Genomic DNA, 22,925 nt, shown 5'->3' with positions numbered 1-22,925 from the left:
GTTTACTATTTATATATTATTTTTGAACTTTATGTATACTACCAAGTTACTATTTAGGTATTTTTTATACTTGAAATATACCTTTAACTGTACTTTAAGTAAATTTGAAGTACATTCTCAGAATTAGGAACATATCTGTTTTCTTTAAAAATCAACATTTTCAAACAAATCGATTGTATTGGATGTCAAAACATGTAAGTTATTTAAAATTATCTGGGAAAAAAGTATTTAATAGGCTACTCAATCAAAAGAGTAAACAGAACTACAAGCCAAAAATACTTAGAATGTATTATAATTTTAAATATATCTCGATCAAAAGATTGAGTAAATGTAGTGGTCAAACACTTAAGACTTTTCTGTCAGTATAAATCAAGTACACTTAAGTGTAATTTTTCTGAGAAGTACATACAAAGTAGACTAAAAGTACACAGTACTTATTTTTAGTTTAAAATATGTATTAGCACACTTGAATAAACTTTTTTTGTAAGGGAATGAGTGCTGGTTTTACTTTTACTGGTGAAACTGTTTTCTGTCATCATTTACATTACAATGACTGACATTACAAATTCCAGTGACATAAAGTATTTAATAAATAAGTATTACATGTTACAGGCATTCCGGATTTTATTCAACACACATTTAAAATAATGATTTTACATTAGACACAAAATCCATTTTTAGTCATTGACAGGTGGATTTCTAGATCTAAAATCACTTTATTTTATGGATTTTATGGAAGCGTAGTGATCACTGAAGAGAGAGTGTGTGAAAGAGGATTATGACAATGTCTTGATCTTCCCTCATCACTTACTAATTCAATAAACTACAGCAGTCCAGCATGCAACCATCCATGCGCTCAAAATAAAAGATTTATGTATTTGAACTGCATATAAAATTTCCATCCATTTGGATTACACTGTTTTAACATGAACAAACAAAAAATGTGATGCATATTGTCAGTCATACATAAGCAGGATTCCCACTCATCCTGGCGTCCTCACAGTTGTGTTATAAAGTCAGAATTGTGTGATATAAACTCACAATTGTGTTTTAAAGTCAAAATTAATTGCGTGATACAAACGCACAATTGTGTTATAAAGTCAGAATTGCGTGATATAAACTCATAATTGTGTTATAAAGTCAGAATTGTGTGATTTAAACTCGCAATTGTGTTATGAAGTCAGAATTGCGTGATACAAACTCTCAGTTGTGTAATAAAGTCAGAAATGCGTGATACAAACTCGCAGTTGTGTGTTCTAAAGTCAGAATTGCGTGATACAAACTCACAGTTGTGTGTTCTAAAGTCAGAATTGCGTGATACAAACTCGCAGTTGTGTGTTATAAAGTCAGAATTGCGTGATATAAACTCGCAGCTGTGTGTTATAAAGTTAGAACTGCGTGATACAAACTCTGTGTTCTAAAGTCAGAATTCCGTGATACAAACTCGCAGTTGTTTGTTCTAAAGTCAGAATTGCGTGATATAAACTCATAATTGTGTTCTAAAGTCAGAATTGCGTGATACAAACTCACAGTTGTGTGTTCTAAAGTGAGAATTGCGTGATACAAACTTGCAGTTGTGTGTTATAGTCGGAATTGCGTGATACAAACTCGCAGTTGTGTGTTCTAAAGTCAGAATTGCGTGATACAAACTCATTATTGTGTAATAAAGTTAGAATTGCGTGATATAAACTCGCAGTTGTGTGTTATAAAGTCAGAATTGCGTGATACAAACTCGCATTTTTGTGTTATAAAGTCAGAATTGCGTGATACAAACTCGCAGTTGTGTGTTATAAAGTCAGAATTGCGTGATATAAACTCGCAGTTGTGTAATAGTCAGAATTGCATGATTTAAACTCGCAGTTGTGTGTTCTAAAGTCAAAATTGTGTGATACAAACTTGCAGTTGTGTAATAAAGTCAGAATTGCGTGATATAAACTTGCAGTTGTGTAATAAAGTCAGAATTGCATGATATAAACTTGCAGTTGTGTGTAATAAAGTCAGAATTGCGTGATACAAACTCGCAGTTGTTTAATAAAGTCAGAATTGCGTGATACAAACTCACAATTGTGTTCTAAAGTCAGAATTCCGTGATACAAACTCGCAGTTGTTTGTTCTAAAGTCAGAATTGCGTTATATAAACTCATAATTGTGTTATAAAGTCAGAATTGCGTTATATAAACTCATAATTGTGTTATAAAGTCAGAATTGCGTGATATAAACTCGCAATTGTGTTATAAAGTCAGAATTGCGTGATACAAACTCACAATTGTGTTATAAATTCAGAATTTCGTAATATAACTCGCAATTGTTATAGTCAGATTTGCGATATATAAATAGTGATATAAATACGCAATTCTGACTTTTTTTGCTCGCAATTGAATTTTTTTTACGCAATTGTGAGTTTTTATCTTGCAAATCCTGACTTTTCTCAGAATTGTGAGATATAAACTCACAATTGCAAGTTGAAGTTGCATAAAGTCCAATTCTGAGAAATAAAGACTTACTTTTTTCAGAATTGTGAGTTTATATCTCACATTTCACAATTCTGACTTTATAACTCGCAATTGCAAGAAAAAGTCAGAATGGCGAGATAAAAAGTCACAATTACCTTTTCTTTTCTTTTTATTCTGTGCGGAAATAAGCTTCCATAGTCATAATGTATGATTAAGAGCTCATATTAAAAATTGTTTTTATAGTCATGGCAATAAACTGTACGCCTTTTAAAGGCTTAGAGAGCAATATATAGCATTATCCTTGTCTTTTATTCCCATCGTAGTAAAATTGAAAATGTAAGATTTCTGCACTCAAAAAAAAAAAATCATCACATAGTTTATTATGACCTATTTGCATTATTTTATTTTATTGAAATTATCACTTTTATTAAATTTGCTTAAAATCTTCTCACTGTGAAAACAATCAAATTTATTCAGTTCAAACGTATAAATTTGATTAAAATATGGAAAGCTGTGGAACAAGCAATATTCAGTTAGTTCAAATGTATAAGTTTGAAACAAACTGGATTGATTGAAGAAATCTATAAACCTGTTTATTTTGTATTTAAAAAAATGAGTGCTATTATATAAATCTTACCCATTTAATTTATGCATGACTGACAAATATACATAGACATTAGTTTATTAGTTTGTTTTTGCTCCAGGAACCAGGATTATTTACCTGGAAAAAGACTGAATTTTGAGATCTGGAACCTAAATATTTGTGTGTGTTTGTGTTTGAAGCACAGTGGTTGACCAAGTGACAAAATATTAAAGGAGATAGCCATCATGATCTTCTGAGTTTGGTTACTAATGTGCAACATACAATTTGATAATGTCTCTAAAATTATAGCTTATATTTCAAATACAGATTAAATAAGCATTTTATCAGTTTATGCTTGCTACACTTATAAATATCAATACCGGTTTCTAAGAGGGGCATTAGATTCTTACTGAACATGCAGACATTGAGTAAAGTGAAAGATTGATTTGGAAATATTTGAAACTGAAAAAGAGAGGCAACTGATATTAAAGTTCATTTGTACAGTACAAGTGAAAGTTTATCATATATGCAATAGGCGATAGTAGCGTAAAGTTTCCTAGTGGCCTTCTCGTTCTTTACCTATTTTTTTCAAAATTGCAATATTAAAAACTGTTTTTAAAACTCACCAACACAATACTGAGGTTCTGGTGTTAGTTTCTACAGTGTTGTTATGCAGTTACTAGCTTGCTAGGACATTGCTAGATGGTTGCTTATTGGCCTAGGTCAAAGTGCACACCATCATTTTTGTTTCTTCGTTTATTTGTCCAGCAGGTGAAAAACACATTTCGTACATAATGTTGATTGCCATAAAATATTATTTAGACTCATTACTTTCTTTTTTTTAAAGCAGAATTGAAGTTACGGCAAGGCCTTTGCAATGGAAGTGAATGGGGCCAATTTTTGGTGGATTACAATTACATTTTTTATGTATTTATAAAGTATATAAATTACATTTTTATAAAAGCACTTACATTAATTCTTCTGTTAAAATGTGTGTTATTTGTGCTGTAAAACTGTTTACATCATTTTTATAGGGATTTTAGGGTCAACAAGTTTATGGTGTTCCGTTGTTATGACAACAGAGTTGTAAAAATATAACTTTACACAGGTAAGGTTAGTAAGTGATTTTTCACACTAAATTTGTGTTAAAGGGATAGTACACCCAAAAATGTAAATTCTGTCACCCTTTACTTACCCTCAAGTTGTTCCAAACTTGTATTCATTTCTTTCTTCTGCTGAACACAAAAGAAGATATTTTGAAGAATATGGGGAACTAAGCTTTAACTAGAACTTTTGTGTTCAGCAGAACAAAGAAATTCATTCAGATTTGGAACAACTTGAGGGTGAGTAAATCATGACAGAATTATTGCTTTAACACGAAAATTGTTTGCATCATGTGGCTATTCAGTTGAAACACTGTATATTTTAATACGGATGACCCAATTCACTTTAATTGTAAGTTTTTTAAGTAAGTCTTTAATTTCCTCATATGTAACCTCAAATTTAACTTTTTTCTTTTTTTTAAGAAAACAAGAGACAGGTTAAAATTATTGATTGAAATAAATTGAGCTTAGCTTATTTAAAGTCACCATGAAATCAAAATGGACTAATCTTATTTTTTTCATGTGCCTCATTATTTTTAATCAAAATAACTTCCCCTCCATCTTGCAGAGACATCTCTTCTCTGTTTTTACTGGCACGAGGATGGGGCAACCTGTCACTCATATGACATCACAGAAATAGCAAAACTACAACCATCCAATCAATCCCCATGGACATTTTTTTTCACTTGAATATATACAATATTGCCAAACGTTTTGGGACGCCTGCCTTTACATGCACATGAAATTTAATGACATCCTATTCTTAATCCGTAGGGTTTAATATAGAGTTGGCCCACCATTTGCAGTGATAACAGCTTCAACTCTTCTGGGAAGGCTTTCCACAAGGTTTATGAGTGTGTTTATGGGAATTTTGACCATTCTTCTAGAAGTGCATTTGTGAGGTCAGGCACTGATGTTGGACGGCCTGTTCCCAAAGGTGTTCTATCGGGTTAAGGTCAGGACTCTGTGCAGGCCAGTCAAGTTCCTCCACACCGAACTTGCTCATCCATGTCTTTATGGACCGACGCCTTGTGCACTGGTGCGCAGTCATGTTGGAACAGGAAGAGGCCATCCCCAAACTGTTCCCACAAAGTTGGGAGCATGAAATTGTCCAAAATGTCTTGGTATGCTGAACCATTAAGAGTTCCTTTCACTGGAGAACACATCTCCACTGCTCTGAAGTCCAGTGACAGCGTGCTTTATACCACTGCATCCGACACTGAGCATTGCACTTGGTGATGTAAGGCTTGGATGCAGCTTCTAGGCCATGTAAACCCATTCCATGAAGCTCTCTGCGCACTGTTCTTGAGCTAATCTGAAGGCTACACAAAGTTTGAAGGTCTGTAGCTATTGACAAAGTTAGCAACTTCTGTGCAGTGTGCGCTGACCCCGCTCTGTGATTTTATATTTTCAAGGCTGAGTTGCTGTTGTTCCCAAATTATTCCACATTGTACCACTAACAGTTGACCATGGAATATTTAGTAGTGAGGAAAGGGTGAGGATAGGGTGGCAACCTATCACGGTCTCACGTTTGAATTTTGAGTTCCTGAGAGCGACCCATTACTTCACAAATGTTTGTAGAAGCGTCTGCATGGTTAGGTGCTTGATTTTATACACCTGTGGTCATGAAAGTGATTGGAACACCTGAATTCAATGATTTGGAGGGGTTTCCCAATACTTTTGGCAATATTAATATTTTGATATAAAGATCACAATAAGAAAAGACTATCACAACTTCCATTTCATCCTGACTTTAATACTAGCCTATTTAATACTTAAGAGTTTCTAAAACCAGTAAACACCACTAATAATATCCAGCCAGGAGATCATCAAAGCATCGTTTCCAGTTCTTTCCAAGACACGGAACCAGAATGTTCCTCATCTGCTACATAACATGGCTCAGAATCATGCTCACGTTCCTCTCCATTCCTGCTGGTCTGCTTGGATGGAGACCCTTTCCCATCAGTCTGTCTCAGAACCAGCTCATGCTGCTGCACTGTAAAAAACACAGTCTCTGTGTCATGAGGTGTGTAGCCAGGTAAGTTTCCTGGATGGTGGAGACGTGGTTGTCCTTTGCCCCCGATGGTCCCCAGCGGCAGGCCTTTAGTGCCACTGACACTGAGACACACGCTCTGTGTGGTGGTATGTGACATCATGCCTCCATAGTAGCCACTCCCACATCCCGCACTGCTGTTGACACGAGCCTTCTGCTTCAGGTCTAATGCAAGACTGCGCCTCAGCCATGCCTTCTTAACCTCTGCCTGCACCTGTTCATGATGGCATGAAAGAGAGATATGAAAAGTGAGACCGTTTACAAATAGACTCTGACACACACAAATTTAAAAGGTGATGTGTGTAATAATTTATTCACCCTGATGATGATTTTCACACAGTTCTTTTCTATGCCATGAAAGTTAATGCAGGGAGGGTTTTAAGCAACAAAAATGTCCAAAAAATATAGATAAAGCGACTTGTGTAAGCTGTTACAGTATATGGACGTGTAGTGTACATCAAATTTGAAAGTATACTTTTAATAAACTGTACTTAGATAACATATTAATTAAATAAAAGGCCACTTACTGTAAGTGTACTTACAGAGAGTACACTTTCATGGCTGTTTCTTTTACAAAGTGTACTTAACAATTAAATGTTTTACTTTAAAGTACATTTACATTACATAAATCATTGTTTAAATAATATTTTGTCATGCTTTAAGGGTGTACACTCTTTGCATGATGTGTAGACTAAAGAACAATGATGACAATTATAACTGTAGAGTTATTCAAAACTACATTTAAAGTTAATATATTTGAAATGTAAACAGTAAGCACTCCAAAGTTAGCAAATTGCATTTACTATAAATTTGAGAAAACATTTAGTTTGCACTTAAGTATATCCTTAAGTATATTATATTTGTAATAAGTACTCTTTTTAAATATATGCTAACGTGTGCTTTTTTGTTTTTTTACAAGGGAAGAACTGCGTGAAACTTCTTCAAATATAAAAATCAGAAGAAAAAAGACACAAGTTTGGAAACATTTTAAATTTCTGGGTGAGCTATGCCTTTAAATATACAGATACAATTATAAGCCATTTGTTGTTTAATTCGCCCAAAAATTGTAAATACTGTGGTCCTATCAAAACATATCTCTGTTTGTTTGAGCTTCCAAACAGCCTGACACATTAGCTGAACCAATGGTATGAGTTTGGGTAGGACTGAACAACCAATGGCAGACATGGGTAGTGTTATGGAAAGCTATTACAATTACAATTACTAAAGTGTCAAAAACTCACCTCCCCATTGCAGAAGCAGTAAATAAATGCCACAAAGAAACCCTGAGGAAATAAAATTCATCATAAAATAAAAGCACCATTTTTTTTTCATGTATCCTATCCAGGAGCAATACGAAAGGTTCCAGCAACAAGTCATGTGTCTTTCCACACTAAAAGCAGAAAAGCTGTGTTACATGACATAATCACAACCAATCAGCATATATTATGATTAATGTACAGCTGTGTGGAGTGGAAATTTGGAGGGTCTACACAGTGCAATGGCACAAAAATAATTTAAACCACTCAAGGCCAACAATTTTACTGTACTAGCCCTAGTAGCCGTTTATTATTTAACTGCAGTGCCCAACTTTTTCCAAGTGGCATATAGTGTGTGAGTTTCCACTCTTATTGGAAGATGTTTTTTTTTTCTCTTTATTGCATTGCCAATGGTGTCTGTTTACTCAAAACGCCAATTCTCATTGAAAATTAATGATTTTGAGGTTGCCTTGTTGCTGAAAGTATAAATAATTGTCACTATGAACATACTGTAACCCATTTACAGACTATTCTATTTTCTATTTTTAATTCAAATGTAATGTCCTTCATATGTTCTTTATTTCAGATTATAGGTTCAAAATTACCGTGGGCAAACAGGTCAAAGAAGACCTGGATTTTGATTTTTTTTTTTTTACTGGAATATACCTGTGAGGAGTTGAAGAGCATCTCATAATGCATCTGAATCTGCCACAGCAGTCCTGTGACGTCAGTGTACGGAAGAGCCATAAACAGCATGTAATGAACTCCAAACAGCGGCATCAGCACCAGGGTTGACTTCAGCAGCTTCCTACAGGCCACAGCAAACCAATCAACAAATCGTGTGTGTGTGTACAGGTATTTGTACAGGACACAAATGTATATAATGCCATGGGTATTACAACGTAAACATGGTTTATGAGGACACTTCCTGTGTCTTCGTAAACCAAATGGCTTAAAAACGTACTAAACTGTTTTTCTTTTATTATTATTATTAAAAAAATGCCTAAAGTTTTGTGTGATGAGACGTTTTTTTGGTAGGGTTAGTGTAGGGGAATCAAATACATGGTTTGTACAGTATAAAAACCTTTACGCCTATGAAGAGTTCCCGTAAACCACATATTCAAGAATGTGTGTGTGTGTGTGTGTTTAGTAATTTATAACCTGTACTGCTGTCTAGGGTCCAGTTTTCCTGTGTTTGTTTCCCACAACTTAGAGGCCAAAACCCTGATGATATTGAGGAAGAGGAAGAAGTTTACCTAGATGAAAAGTTATGAGGAACATAAGTGACAGATATGTGTGCATTAAGACGTAACAAGTGTTTATAAAATATGGATGATATTTTTTGTATTTTATAAAGTACAGAGTATATATCACATTTACATATTTTAATTATTAGTATTATTTATTGGAGAAAAAAAAATCTTACAACAATGGCTGCCAGGATTGGTACTTGATAGATCCATTTCAGGTTTCCTGCGCTTATATCCCAGCACCTATAAAAGCAGAAATTCAACCTTCAGTGCTTCAGAAACTATTCGCAATCATCTATTATTTTATCTATTATGCAATCTGCAGCAGTCAGGTGGTACAAGTAAGAGCTCTGTAAGTTGTTTACGTTCATCATTATTGTAATGTGTATTGTTATGTGCTTTGAGACATGAGGTAATTTAATGCAGTCTGTCGTAATGCTTTGCAAACTCTGCTCTGCTGTGTGCATTAATGTGTTTTGGAGGAGGCGTGGCTTTGGAGACGCTCTGAATGGAGGGTGGGTCTTTTGCTTTCAAAGCTAGCTTGCTAATGCTAGCCTCTCTGAAATTTTCCCTACTCTACCTTTAACTGGAGTTTTATTGATAACTAGTGGTAATATTTTAGAAGGGCTGCTGTGTCAAGCAGGCGAAAGCCATGAGAGAACGGTCTGAGGCCGGTAGCGTGATTGCAAATGAGCGTTACCTGCGCGTCACACCGGTCTCATATCTCTCATGGAGGAGCTACGGAAGTATAAAAGGAGGAGCGACGACAGTGAAATACGAGAGAGGACCAGGCCTGGACTTTTACATTGTGTTTTATGTTTTACTATGTGTGTGGCAGTTTTCTGTGAGGAGGCTGCCGTTTTTACTTTCATTTGTGTTTAGTTTTAATTTAAGTGTTTGAACGTTCGCCGGTTCTCGCCTCCTTCTTCCCATAACAACGAACTTAGTTACAGCTGCATACACCTACTAAGGTTTTACATTTTGCTGAAAGATTATGAAGTCATTCTTTTTTTTACTTAGGAATAACTTGCACTAAATAGGTGTGCGTAATAACAACAGGAATGTGTATAAGAAAAATTTCATCAATCCATCCATTCTCCCAACCACTTTATCCTCTGCAGTGTCTTGGGGATGCTGGAGCCTATGCCAACATCTCGGGCCACAGGCGGAACACCCCTTGATGGCCAGTCCATCACAGGGCTCACACACAGACACACATTTACACTCTCATTCACACCTATAGACAATTAAGTGTCTCCAATTCACCTATGCTGCATGTTTTTGGATTGTGGGGTAATGTTCATTCATGTTTAATGATAGTTCACCCACATTTTTTTATTCTGCCTTCATCTACTTACCCACGTCATTCCGAACCCATAAGACTTTTGTTAATCTTCAAAACACATTTTTTTTTTCAAAACCCTGAGAGGTTTCTGTCCCTGCATTGAAAGTCCAGGTAACCAAAACTTCAAGAAGAAGTTCGAAAAAGGCTTTATAAAAATGAATTCATATGATTTGAGAGGTTTAATCCAAGTCTTGTGAAGAGCACAAGATCCAATGAGGTTTATTTATACATGTGACATACACATAAGCTTCCGCATTTATCATATGAGATGCACTCTATCTCCCCCAGTTTCACAAACAAGGCTTAAGCCTAGTCCCAGACTAAAATGCATGTTTGAGCTGTTTTAACTGACAGCAACTTGCACTGACAGATCGCAAAATATGTCACTGCTGCCATTGTTTTGTCTCAAGATGCTCATCAGTAATGTTTTTTTCCAAGGCATGTTTATTATTGAACTAAGGTCTAATCCTGGCTTAATCTTTGCTCTGTCTGTGAAACCAGGCCTATATATGTGTGTTTATGTGAATAAAAGATTAAATTAAATCTGTTCCTCATATAAAGTGATCATATCTGTTCACAGGACTTGGATTAAACCACTCAATTCATATGGATTAGTTTTACAATGCCTTTCTGACCTTTTTGGATCTGGTTTTGTTACCTGGACTTTGAATGTAGGGGACAGAAACCTCTCAGGTTTCATTAAAAATATCTTAATGAGTTTTTCTGAGGTTAAAGTCTTATGGGTTTGGAATACCATGAGGGTGAGTACAGTAAATTATGATTTTTTTTATGAACTATCCCCTTAAGAAAACATGTTAAAGGGATGAACATTGATAACATGTTAAAGGGATGTGCTTGATCGCACCATAAATCATAAATGTTGACTTCACAGGTTCAGCCAGAGTCTATTTTTAGAAAGGCTGACATATGGTCATGTCTGGAATTTGCGACAAAACCATGCGACAAAACCTAGACCTTTTGGTAGAAAATGTTGTGGTCTGATGGGCCCTATTTGGCCTAAAAGCGAAGTGCTATGTTTGCCCCAAGCCAAACAAAGCTCAACACCCAGGTGATCATCCATCCACCCATCCATTTTCCAAACCGCTTGTTCTATGTAGGGTCATGGGGATGCTGGAGCCTATCCAAGCATTTCATGCCAAAGGCAGGGAACAGGTGATCATGTGGAATTTATTCCAAGATGTAAACATTTACCAGAAATCTTTTACAAAAACAAATGCACAAATAAACCTACTGTGTGTCTGCCAGGGATGCTCGGGCACTGACCCATATGGATACAAACACTGCAGGTATCCCTATGAAAGAGAAAGCAAGATAGAACGAAACTGGACGTTCATGGAAAAAACAATCTACAAATTTCTTTTCACCCTCAAGATCATAATGGATTGCTCGACAAATATTATAATCAGTTGCTACCTTCAAAACAAAAGTGACTCACCCCAGCCTATGATTGTTAAAGCCCACAGACAGTTCTTATCAGACAGGAAGGCCATGAAGATCAGACTATGCAAGTACAGACCCTCCACCAGGATCCAATAATGATTGGTAGCCAAGAGATACAGGAAGAGGGTCACAGCAACCTTGCAGCCCACCTGATAAACACACAAACCAATAAAACTGATGTTGGGCTTTGAAGCATTAATTATGTATTCATGTGCAAATGTGTTTTTGTGAGTACCATATAGGATCTTTGTCCAGCTGCCCCATCCTCTAGTTTGCCGTCATCTGTGACGGTGTAAAGAACGGCGTCTTTCACAAATATACTGATTGCTCTGCATATGAATGAGGTGAAGAGGTGGATGTGGATGTAGTTACGGGTGCAATGGAGACGTCTGGAGAAAAAAGAAACACCGAAAAGAAAAGAATCTTGACTTTGAAGTTTGATTAATTTCAGTGTCTCATAGATCACAATGCATCCGGATTACATTCATATATACTACATATATATAGAGCATACTGATTTAGCGGTTGCGAAATCAAATGTAGTGCCTACGCTAGTGTCTAGTGTCTTTTTGTGTTATGAATAACTGTATGATTTATGCATTCAACGATTCATTAAAAACACTTTAAATGAAAATATATTTTATAAAAATGTGTGACTACATAGAGTATTTAAGCATAATTAACTAAAGAAATAAGACAAATTCACAAATTAAATGCAATTAAAGGAATAGTTCACCCAAAAATGGAAATTCTGTCATCATTTACTGTGTGAATTTCTTTGTTCTTCTGAACACAAAAGAAGATATTTAGAAGAATGTCCGTAACCAAACAGTTGAACCATTGACTTCCATAGTATTTTTTTCCCTACTATGGAAGTCAAAGGGGTCCATCAACTGTTTAGATTCATCAAAATATTTTATTTTGTGTTCGGAACAAAGAAATTCACACAGGTTTGGAAAAACTTAAGGGTGAGTAAATGAAGACAGAATTAAAATTTTTGGGTGAACTATACCTTTAAGTGTACTTTTAAGGTGACTAAGGGCGTTTTCACACCAGAAAGTCCGCACCAAGGTCCGAACCGAAGTTCATGTTTTGATACATTTGATACTTTCGGTTAGTTTTGGTTTGGTTTCACATTGCCATTATGCGAGCAGACTAAAGAACTTTACATGACACACTTGTGTCCACTCGTCATCATCTCTGTGGGCGGCATCTGGACATTGATTGGTTTGTAAACGGACGTGCGTCTGACGTCAGCATCTTTGACAAGAATGAATAAACGGACGCATATCGTTGCCACTATTGAACAGGGCGCATTGCTTGACTATTTTCTTTTCGTCACGTTTAAAAGTGGACATTTCAAGCTTTATATACACATATTGCTCATGTTTGTGAGACAAGTAGCTGCTGAGTTTCGGTTTATTTGAGACGCGCTCCAGTTCATGTGCAAAGCATGTGATCGCTCCCACGATTATTGTCTGCTATAGACTATTTGCTTCTTATTTATTAAATCCAGGCAATTATCTGATTAAACGTTGATTAAAATTAAGATACAATTTATACAAAACGAAATTCACATGAAAGAAATGCTTTCTAAGCAAAATCATACAAAAATTCGTTCAAAATCATTTGTGACCTTCTGTCTTCTGACATATTGCGCATCTTTTCACTTCTCATAATCAATGTAGCCTAGATTGAATTTAAAAATAACATTAAAATATTTAAACATAAACAGGATCTTCCTGTAAATGGTCTGAAAGTACGAGCCATACAGAAAATGCTTTCACACTAGAAACGAACCGAACCTTTGTTCAGTTTGATCCGGACCGAGACTACCTCTTTTCGTCGGACCAAACTTCGTCTGTTAGGTCCGGACCGTGGTCCGGGGGAGGTTTCACACCTGTAATTTTGATCCGGACCAAACTGAAAAGTCCAAAAATCCGGACCAAACAAGGTAGGTGTGAAAGGGCCCTTAGGGCGCTTGTTTGGTCCGGATTTTCGGACTTTTCAGTTTGGTCCGAATCAAAATTACAGATGTGAAACCTCCCCCGGACCACGGTCCGGACCAAACAGATGAAATTTGGTCCGACGAAAAGAGGTAGTCTCGGTCCGGATCAAACTGAACAAAGGTTTGGTTCGTTTCTAGTGTGAAAGTATTTTCTGTATGGTTCGTACTTTCAGACCATTTACAGGAAGTTCCTGTTTATGTTTAAATATTATAATGTTATTTTTTAAATTAATCTAGGCTACATTGATTATGAAAAGTGAAAAAATGCGCAATATGTCAGAAGACAGAAGGTCAGAAATTATTTTGAAAGAAATTTTGCTTAGAAAGCCTTTCTTTAATATGAATTTCCTTTTGTATAAATTGTATCTTAATTTTGATCAACGTTTAATCAGATAATTGCCTGGATTTAATAAATAAGAAGCAAATAATCTATAGCAGACAATAATCGTGGGAGCGATCACATGATTTTTACATGAACTGGAGCGCATCTCAAATAAACCGAAGCTCAGCAGGCTACTCGTCTCACAAACATGACAAAAATGTGTAGCTTATATAAAGCTTGAAATGTCCACTTTTAAACGAAACGAAAATAAAATAGTCAAGCAATGCGCACTGTTCAATAGTGGCATCGATATGCATCCGTTCATTCATTCTTGTCAAAGACGCTGACGTCAGACGCAAGTCCGTTTACAAACCAATCATTGTCAAGATGCACCCCACATAGATGATGAATTAGTAGAATTAACGTTATGTGCAACCCCGCGTGAAATTCAGACCGGTCAAACAAATTCTAACAAAAGTCCAGCAGAACACCCGTTCGCAATGTTCAGAGGATTAAACGGACTGAATGAGAGGAGGCGGGTGCGTGTCAACTCGCTGTCGGTCGGAGAGGTGAGCGCAGCAGCTGATATCGATACTGTAGAAAATGAGTATTGTATCGTTTCAGATATTTCAGTATCGATACATAGTGAAATATCGATATTTTTGACAACACTAGTAGGCATACACACAGGTTCGAAGACTCGTTCTCTTACCACCTACAGTGCAATTCGGCTAGGTATACATCCGCGCTAAAATATCAAGGTGAAAGTCATCATAGCTTGCGTAGTATAGACCCAGCTCCCAACCCAACTTTGAGAATAGATTAACGGCGATATTTTTTTTATCGCCCGATAAGAGTCTCACATTAACGCAGCACGTTAACGCAGATAACGGCCCACCACTAGTATATATACATGTATACTTAAAGGGATAGCTCACCCAAAAATGAACATTCTGTCATCATTTACTCACCCTCAAGTTGTTCCAAACCTATATGAGTTTCTTTGTTCTGCTGAACACAAAAGAAGATATCTTGAAGAATGTTTGTAACCAAGTAGATAGAGCAACCATTAACTACCATAGTAGGGAAAAAAATACAATGGTAGTCAATGGTTGCTCTCTCTGCTTTGTTACAAACATTATTCAAAATATCTTCTTTTGTGTTCAGGGAACAAAGACACTCATACAGGTTTGGAACAACTTGAGGGTGAGTAAATGATGACAGAATTTTCTTTTTTGGGTGAGCTATCCCTTTAAGTCCTTACGTAATTGTGGCAAAAGCACTCAAGTTCAAATAAAATTTTAATTCTAATACATTTTTATGTAAATAAAAATGATGTGCGATTACTGTAAGTGTCAGAAAACATTACATTTAGTTCTCACGTAAGTACATTCCTTTAAATTATATTATTTCCCTGATAAGTACTGGTATAGTAAAGTGCATGTACTTCTTTTTCACAAGGGTTCTGTGGGTAAACTGCAAAAATCTATTGTATTCTATTCCCTACTCTCTTCCTCAGAGAGCAGAGGACCTGCTGACTGTCTAATCAGATCATAGCAAAGATATCTCAGCTAGTGAACATAAGTCTGTCTGTACACATGGTTATCACATGGATGTAGATAGGCATCAAGGCACCACACACGCATGAACATGAATCAGACACTGTGGGGACACGGTTTGTTTACTGTCTCGGATATATTCATTGCTACTCTTTTATTTAAAAACATGAAATTTGTCTTGTTTGCACTTACTTGAAATAGCAGAGGATAAAGACAGCCACCAGTAACGCTGCCAGTGATATGGAGTATCCAATAGTGTACATGAGGTAAAGACGCTCAAAGACTTCCTAGATAAACACAGCAAAATAGTACACAATAGTATAGAATTTTGTACATGTTAATGCCTACATATTTCAGTCTATGTTCTTATGTAGACCAAAAAAAATCACCCAACTAAATAGCCTACATTTTCTATGTGTTACTATGTGGATGTTTCTGCATGGTTGCTACTGTAGGTGGTGGTTAGTTACTGACCCATATAAAATCAATCCATGTTGAAGTCTCAATGATATTTTGGTCTATAGATATGGTTCAGGTCTTTTCTTCAATTGAATATATAGATTTTTTCACCCATTTTGCTAATCTGCCAGGTGATAAAAGTCTAATCATTCAGAAAATGGCAGTCAATCAGTTACTTTCTAAAGTTTAATACTTACAGTTAGGGATTTGTTCAAATCACTCTCTAAGTATGCCTAGTAATGCATGCCACCAAGATTATAGATTATAGCAGCCTAGGAGTTATGAAAAATGCACACACCTCCTGATTGCTGTGGTTAGTGTGCAGGTAAGTGGTGCATTCTGTGTAGTTGGCCCATGTCCGGTTTATAGTGGATACCTGCTCCCAGTTACCGGATTCATCACAGTGGCGATATGCATGTCCTAAAATGCATTTAAAACAGACATGCTTCATTCCTAAGCCGCATATAAATAGGTACACCAAAAAGAATGAACCAAAAGATTTCATCATACAGCTATTTTGTGTTCTCTTACAAAAAAGTCTATTCGATTATTGCCATTAGTATACTTCTTTTAATCTAAAAAAGTAAGACTTTCCTACTTTTTATGTATCAGATACTTAAACATTTATACTTAAGTCTACTTGGTTTATACTGAAATGTCAAAGGATATTTGGTCTAAGAAAAGTATACATAAGTATTCTAAATATACTTCGTGTTTATACTCTTTTTTGATAGCATAGATAGCCTATTAAATACATTTTAACACATATTGGCTTCTTTGAAGTAGTACTCCAGCATACGTTTTATATACAGTGCCATCTGATGAACTTACATGTTCAAGTTTATAGTCAGCTTGTTTAGGGAGTAGGAGTAGTATACAAGTAGTTGTACCAAGAAGTATACTTAAAGTGCAAAAATAACTATAAGTAGTCAACTACTATAAGTACTATAAGTACAACCCCATTCCCCATAAAATCAGAAATCTGTGATTTGATAATTCTATTGAACCTCCAAAGTTTTCACTCACCAAATTAATTGTATTTTGTAAATATAAACAACATTTTAATGGCTTCAACACACTCAAAAAAAGTTGGGACAGAGGCAAAATAAAAGTGAAAAGACTATAGAATATCCGCGTTAAACGGTTTAGAAACAGTCCACAATAAGGTGAATTGGTAAAAGGTGAGGGTATCGTCATTGGGTATAATACCATACACCAAAGACCATGGGTCATGAGCATGGCTCATCACTCTGTGCCAAATTTCATTATAATAGTCAAACAATTCAAAAATCTAATTTCTCAATACAAGATTGCAAAGTATTTAGGTCTTTCGCTAGCCTGACAAGCAAGACCCACATCAAGATGTTGGGTCTGGGAACACACCATTGGCAGGGCTCAATCCAAGGGGCTTGATAAACGGTTGTCTTTCAAATTCCCTCTGCACGCAATAGGATGGCGCTACAACCAACCAGAGCAATGAAGATGGTGAAGCGGAGCTAGTTGATAGATTAAACTTTTGCCGTATCCGTAAAAAAAACCTCTAAACACATCTTCCTTTTTTAAGAATGACTTCAGTGCCGTTCTTTGTTCTTTTCTCAAAGAAAAGTTTAACTCCAAGTCTTCCAGAGTCGCGGCCAAAGCCGGTTTGAAAGACCGCTGTTCGCCAGCTTCTTTGTTTTCAAGTAGCATGCGGAACCGCCGCAACCCTTCCGTCATTATGTTAAGCACGCCCACCGACTCTATACACGATGTGATTGGCCTGACTAGAGTTAGGTTTTTCCAGCTCGCAAGCCAACGGAGAGTTGCTAGACGCCCTGGCTGCAAATTTTCTAGATTTCTAGGCTAGTCTTTCGCCATCTACCATACATAATATTGTGAAAAGATTCAGGAAATCCAGAGAAATCTCAGTCCGTGTAGGGCAAGGCAGGAAACCTCTCTTGAATGTGCGTGACCTTTGAACCCTCAGATGGTATTGCATGAGAAACATCATGCTACTGTGTTAAATACAGCCACATGGGCTTGGGAGTACTTTGGAAAACCTTGTTACTTAACACAGTCTGGAAAATGGATATCAAGTTCTCTCACTCCCAAAGACGAAAGGCACCATCCAGACTTTCACTGTCAGGTACAAAAACAAACTTCTGTCATGGTATGGGGGTGCATCAGTGCAAACGGCATAGGTGACTTGCATGTGAGTGAAGGTGCCATTGATGTAGAGGCATATATGGGATTGTACAGAGACTTATACTGCCATCAAGATGACATCTTTCCTGAGAAGCAAGACAATGCCAGGACTCACTATGTACATGCTAAAACTAAGCAGATTCTTAGACACTCTACACCGTAGAAGGGTTGTGCTTGACTGGTCTGCCTGCAGTCCAGATAATTCTATTAATGAAAATGTATGGCCTATCACAAAAAAGAGAATCAGACAAGAGCAGCTGTCTTGTATCAGATGGGATCGGCAAAAACTAGTATCCTCAATTCACAAACATTTAAAAAGTGTAATTAAAGGGAAAGGTCATGTGACAGTGGTAAACATGCCTTTGCCCCAACTTTTTTGAGGCGTGTTGCAACCATCAAAAAATAAATACAATTAAGTTGGTCAGTGAAAATATTATTTTATATATACTTTATACTTTTGTCAGTTAAACAAAGTTTAAAGAGAATTCCAACTTTTATTGAAATGGGGTTGTAGAGGTTAAGTTTCAAGCATACTTCTTTAATACTATAAAAACTATTAAACCATTTTCTGAGAGTGAAAAAGTGGGCTAGAAGTATAGCTATCAACTAACAGTATACCTATAAGTCTAGTACTGTTCACAGTATAGTTGCAATACAAAAGAAAAACTAACTATTTGTGTACTCAAAGTTTACATAAGGGTATGCTTTTATAAAGTAAATGTGAGCCAGTTTAGCCCTAGAAGTATTGAAATTGTTCAGTTACAAGTATACTACGAGTACATTGATTTTAGTATGTAACAAGTATACTCGGGAAATATAATTGAAATTTACTGAAGTTTAATTAATTAAATTAATTTGAAAATAAGTTTTTACTTGTAAGGGTATGTACATTTTCAGTGTTAAAATAATTCCTCCTCTCCAAGCTTAATATACAGAGTAATATAAGTAAAAGAAATGACATACTTCAGCTTCAGAGTTGGGGGTAACGCATTACAAGTAACGTGAGTTTCGTAATCAGATTACTTTTTTTTTTCGAGTAACTAGTAACGCAAGTTATTTTGTTTTCCCATTTATTGACTGTTGGGATAAATGGGGAGTAAGTGCAGAGGCATTGTGCGCTGTGTGAACATGATGGTTATAGTTCACGACTAAATGTGAGCATGCATTTACTCATCTCACTTGCATACAATGATGAGCATACAGATCCATAATTCCTCAAAATGAATAAAAACCGTGAAATGCAAACTCAGGATATTTCACAAACCAGCACTAATTAAATGTTAAAGGTGCATTATGGGTAAATTTTTAAAAGTAAAATATCCAAAAACCACTAGGCTAGTGTTATATATTTTGTTCAGTTGAGTACTTACAATATCCCAAATTTTTCCAACTATTTGTATGTCGTGAGAAAATTGCTATTTTAACCAAGGAACCGGACGCGTGAGGAAGTCTCCTGTCAATTGCGTCATATCTGCGTTACCCTCGGTTTCTGGTTTTATTTTGCAGAAACGCTTTACTCTTACTGCAGTGTGCAACAAGCGTCACAGCAGCCACCAAACGAACGCACAGAGTAACGTCATAACATAATTTTCAACACACTCAGATGTATCTGATATGATAAACAGAGCTGCGTTACCTCATACTCATGACCGGAAAAGCGGAAGTGGCGCCGGTGACTGTGGCATAATAACAGCCGTGTGTTCCGCTCTTCTTATTAACAATTGCTCCAGCGGCCTTGCTCAGCTCCCACAACACTCGTCCTGCTCTGCTTCATACTACAGTAACGTTAATAATCACATCTATGAACAAGATTTCTGCCCGAGTTCTATCCCGATTCTTTTCCACCCGCTGTGAGGTGAAGACCACATGTCCCAAGATTCATCAAACTACGCATTTGTTTTGAATAGGCGACCTCTAGTGGACGGAAAAGTTACATAGTGCAGCTTTAAATAACACAAATATACTTTATGTACTATGTCTCACTTTATTAACAATGTCTTTGCTGCTGACCAATGATCCAATTTAACCATTCGAATAGGCAAAAATTACTTTAGTTAAACCTCACATTTGTATTTCCTTTTTTTTTCTCTTTTTCTTTTCTTGAATTCTATGCTTCTACAATCCAGAACGGCAGCACATCTGAAAGGTTTGTTTGAGCTGCGCCTCTACTGTACAGGCTTGAATTTGCATTTCCTTCAGCCTGAGGCTTTTTCGTTTCACTCTTGGGGCCAGATTTACTAAACAGGGCAAATTAGCGTGTGAGTGCAATTCCAAAAAAGTGCAGATGGGAGAGGAAAGTTCTGTGCGTGATCTACTGACGACACGCAAATTAAAGAACACAGACGCAGACGGATCATTTCCATAATGACCAATACAATTTACCAGTTAGCGGTTGGTTTAAGATGCATTTTTTTGTAAATAATGGGGCAAATACCAGTAAATTGACGAGCACAAACCTTTGTAAATCACCCCGCATGATTCATTTAAATACTTTCCTCCCATACATTTTGGGTCTGAAAGGCAAACTCCTACAAATGCAATAATGTCCACCCTGTCCGCGCCTTTTCAGCGCTATTTTTACACTGCGTGTCGTTAGTAAATCCTGACAGTAGTTTTTAACGCTAAAAGAGGCTTTGCGTTGGCAATTGGTGTGAAAGGACTTTCACATTTAGCAAAAATATCATTTTTTGTTTTTAAAATCAAGCAAGCCTAGCCTGGTCTAGAAAAAAGTAAAAGTAAAAAGCAAGTAACACATAAAGTGTTTTGCGTAAAACTTTCCATAAAGTGACCAAGTAACGCAATTAGTTCTGTTTTTGGGGAGTAACGCAATATTGTAATGCATTACTTTCCCAACACTGCAGCTTCAATTTGATTTAGTTCAAGTTGGTTTAGCAGACCTCTGTGGTTGAAGTCATAGATGTACTCAGGACACAGAACTGCAACCATCTGACTGGGTTTTCCTGCGGGCCAGCAAATGATCCCATCCCACTCAGGAACACAGGAATCCTCTGACAATACACAAAAATATCAGATTCATGTTTTACAAGTTTAATACTTCTATATTTAACACAACATATATGGAATAAAATTATTCTCCAACAAAATGTTGGAAGGTGACAGGTCAAATTACTCTCTTCAATATGAATCCTGAATCTTTTCTCATAACCAAACAGCAGCGGATCTATATTCATTCCACAGTTCTGGGTATGTTCGTATCCAGATAAAGAGACTCATCACTATGAATAACAAAGGAATCTGAGCTCAAATCAATATGCCTTATCCTAATATCTTGCTATAAACAGGGCCCCAGTCTAATTTGATCCTGCTGTCTACAGGAAATTGGATCTGTAGGGTTAAGAAGATACATGCCTTTGATTGCTTCAGTAGCTGTTAGTTTGTCACAGCTATTTTTGTTAGCTTTATATAATGCCAAATTACACATTTAATTGATAGGGTAGTTTTTGTCTCCTGTTTTATCATACACAGTCTGATAGCTTAAAAGGTAATACCTTAATTTGAGGTTTCAAAGATGAATACTTAGGTTTAGGGGTGTTGCTAACAATTATGACATTATATAACAGCCATATACTCACACAAAAATTATATTATAATACCTCTGACCACATCTAACTGTGCACGGATGTTTCTCTCACACCTCGCCCGTGCACCAATCAGAAGAAAGATCTGTTCATCTCTGGTGAGGACATCATCAGAATCAATCTGTAAGAAGAACAACAGAGCAACAGCACAGGATCATCATCAACATACTGTATCTTTATCTGTGATTCTGAGATGTGTAGTGTTTTTTTGTATCTCAATGTCTACATTTTCTAGATAAAATTACTTTTATAAAAAACATTTTTAAATTATGTAGATGGAAAAAAACAATGGTTGTTTCCTGAACTTTCGGCACTTTTACTGCATGGTGTTTTAATTAGCCTACAACAAACAGATTTCAACCTTTTTCTTTTTGTTATTCCTAGTTGCTTGCAGATAACCATCTGAAACCATCTGATAAATAAATATTAATTAAATAAAAGGCCACTTAAGTGCACTTAAAGAGAGTTTCTGAACACACTTAAATGTACTTTTAAAAAGTCCTCTTTATAATAATGTCAAATAAAGAAATACGCTTATTTTGATCTGTTCACTAACATACTTAGGCACATAAAGCACTTGATGAATGCAGCGGCACGTCTTGTCTTCAACAAGCCCAAAAGGGCCCATGTCACACCTCTCTTCATCTCGATCTGCACTGGCTACCACTGCTCGCATCAAGTTCAAGGCATTGATTCTTGCTTACAGATCCACCACAAGCTCAGCACCCGCATACTTCAACTCGCTCCTACGAGTCTACACCCCCACCAGAAGCCTTCGCTCAGCTTAGGAACGACGGCTCGTGGTACCATCACAGAGAGGCATGAAATCCCTTTCCAGAACATTTTCATTAACCGTTCCTTGCTGGTGGAATGATCTTCCCACCTCCATCCGGAATGCAGAATCACTGACACTGACACTGACAGCTGAAAACTCATCTCTTCCGTGAGCACTTAACCCCATCTTAAATTTGAAAAAATATATTTTTTTTCCTCTATTCCCTCCCTAATCTAGCTTGTGCTACTCAAGGTAATGTCCAAAACTTCGCCTCTTCATGACGGATTGCTTCCTGTATTCCTCAGTTGTAAGTATATTTGGATAAAAGTGTCTGCTAAATGAATAAATGTAAATTATAATTTGTAGTTATTTGATATTACATTTAAAGTAAATATGTTAAATTAACTGAACTGTCACTTTTTCATTGCAAATGTGAAATAGAATGACATTAAATTGTATTTTAGTTGACCATAAATGCTAGCCTGACAAGCCAGACCCACATCAAGATGTTGGGT

The 22,925-nt window shown here is 36.3% G+C and overlaps 1 protein-coding gene across 1 annotated transcript in view; it reads right to left on the bottom strand.

Annotated features, from left to right (window-relative positions):
* Nucleotides 1–5,968: 5,968 nt before the first annotated feature.
* pth3r (parathyroid hormone 3 receptor) overlaps nt 5,969–22,925 on the bottom strand; it is a gene marked incomplete at its 3' end in the record, with an annotated part of 31,518 nt that continues 14,561 nt past the window's right edge. Inside the window, exons 3-14 of the mRNA XM_079801310.1 lie at nt 21,651–21,756; nt 20,934–21,044; nt 16,151–16,272; nt 15,586–15,680; nt 11,740–11,893; nt 11,500–11,653; nt 11,296–11,356; nt 8,875–8,941; nt 8,610–8,704; nt 8,115–8,256; nt 7,434–7,475; nt 5,969–6,406 (exon numbers count right to left, since the gene is read on the bottom strand). Coding sequence (XP_079657436.1) covers nt 5,969–6,406; nt 7,434–7,475; nt 8,115–8,256; nt 8,610–8,704; nt 8,875–8,941; nt 11,296–11,356; nt 11,500–11,653; nt 11,740–11,893; nt 15,586–15,680; nt 16,151–16,272; nt 20,934–21,044; nt 21,651–21,756 — 1,587 coding nt within the window. The remainder of the gene's footprint in view (nt 6,407–7,433; nt 7,476–8,114; nt 8,257–8,609; nt 8,705–8,874; nt 8,942–11,295; nt 11,357–11,499; nt 11,654–11,739; nt 11,894–15,585; nt 15,681–16,150; nt 16,273–20,933; nt 21,045–21,650; nt 21,757–22,925) is intronic.

Source organism: Gobio gobio, assembly GCF_949357685.1.
Source record: "Gobio gobio genome assembly, chromosome: 20".
Taxonomy (NCBI): Eukaryota; Metazoa; Chordata; class Actinopteri; order Cypriniformes; family Gobionidae; genus Gobio; species Gobio gobio.
Note: the sequence above shows the minus strand (reverse complement) of the source record. Positions and strands in the feature narration are given on the sequence as shown.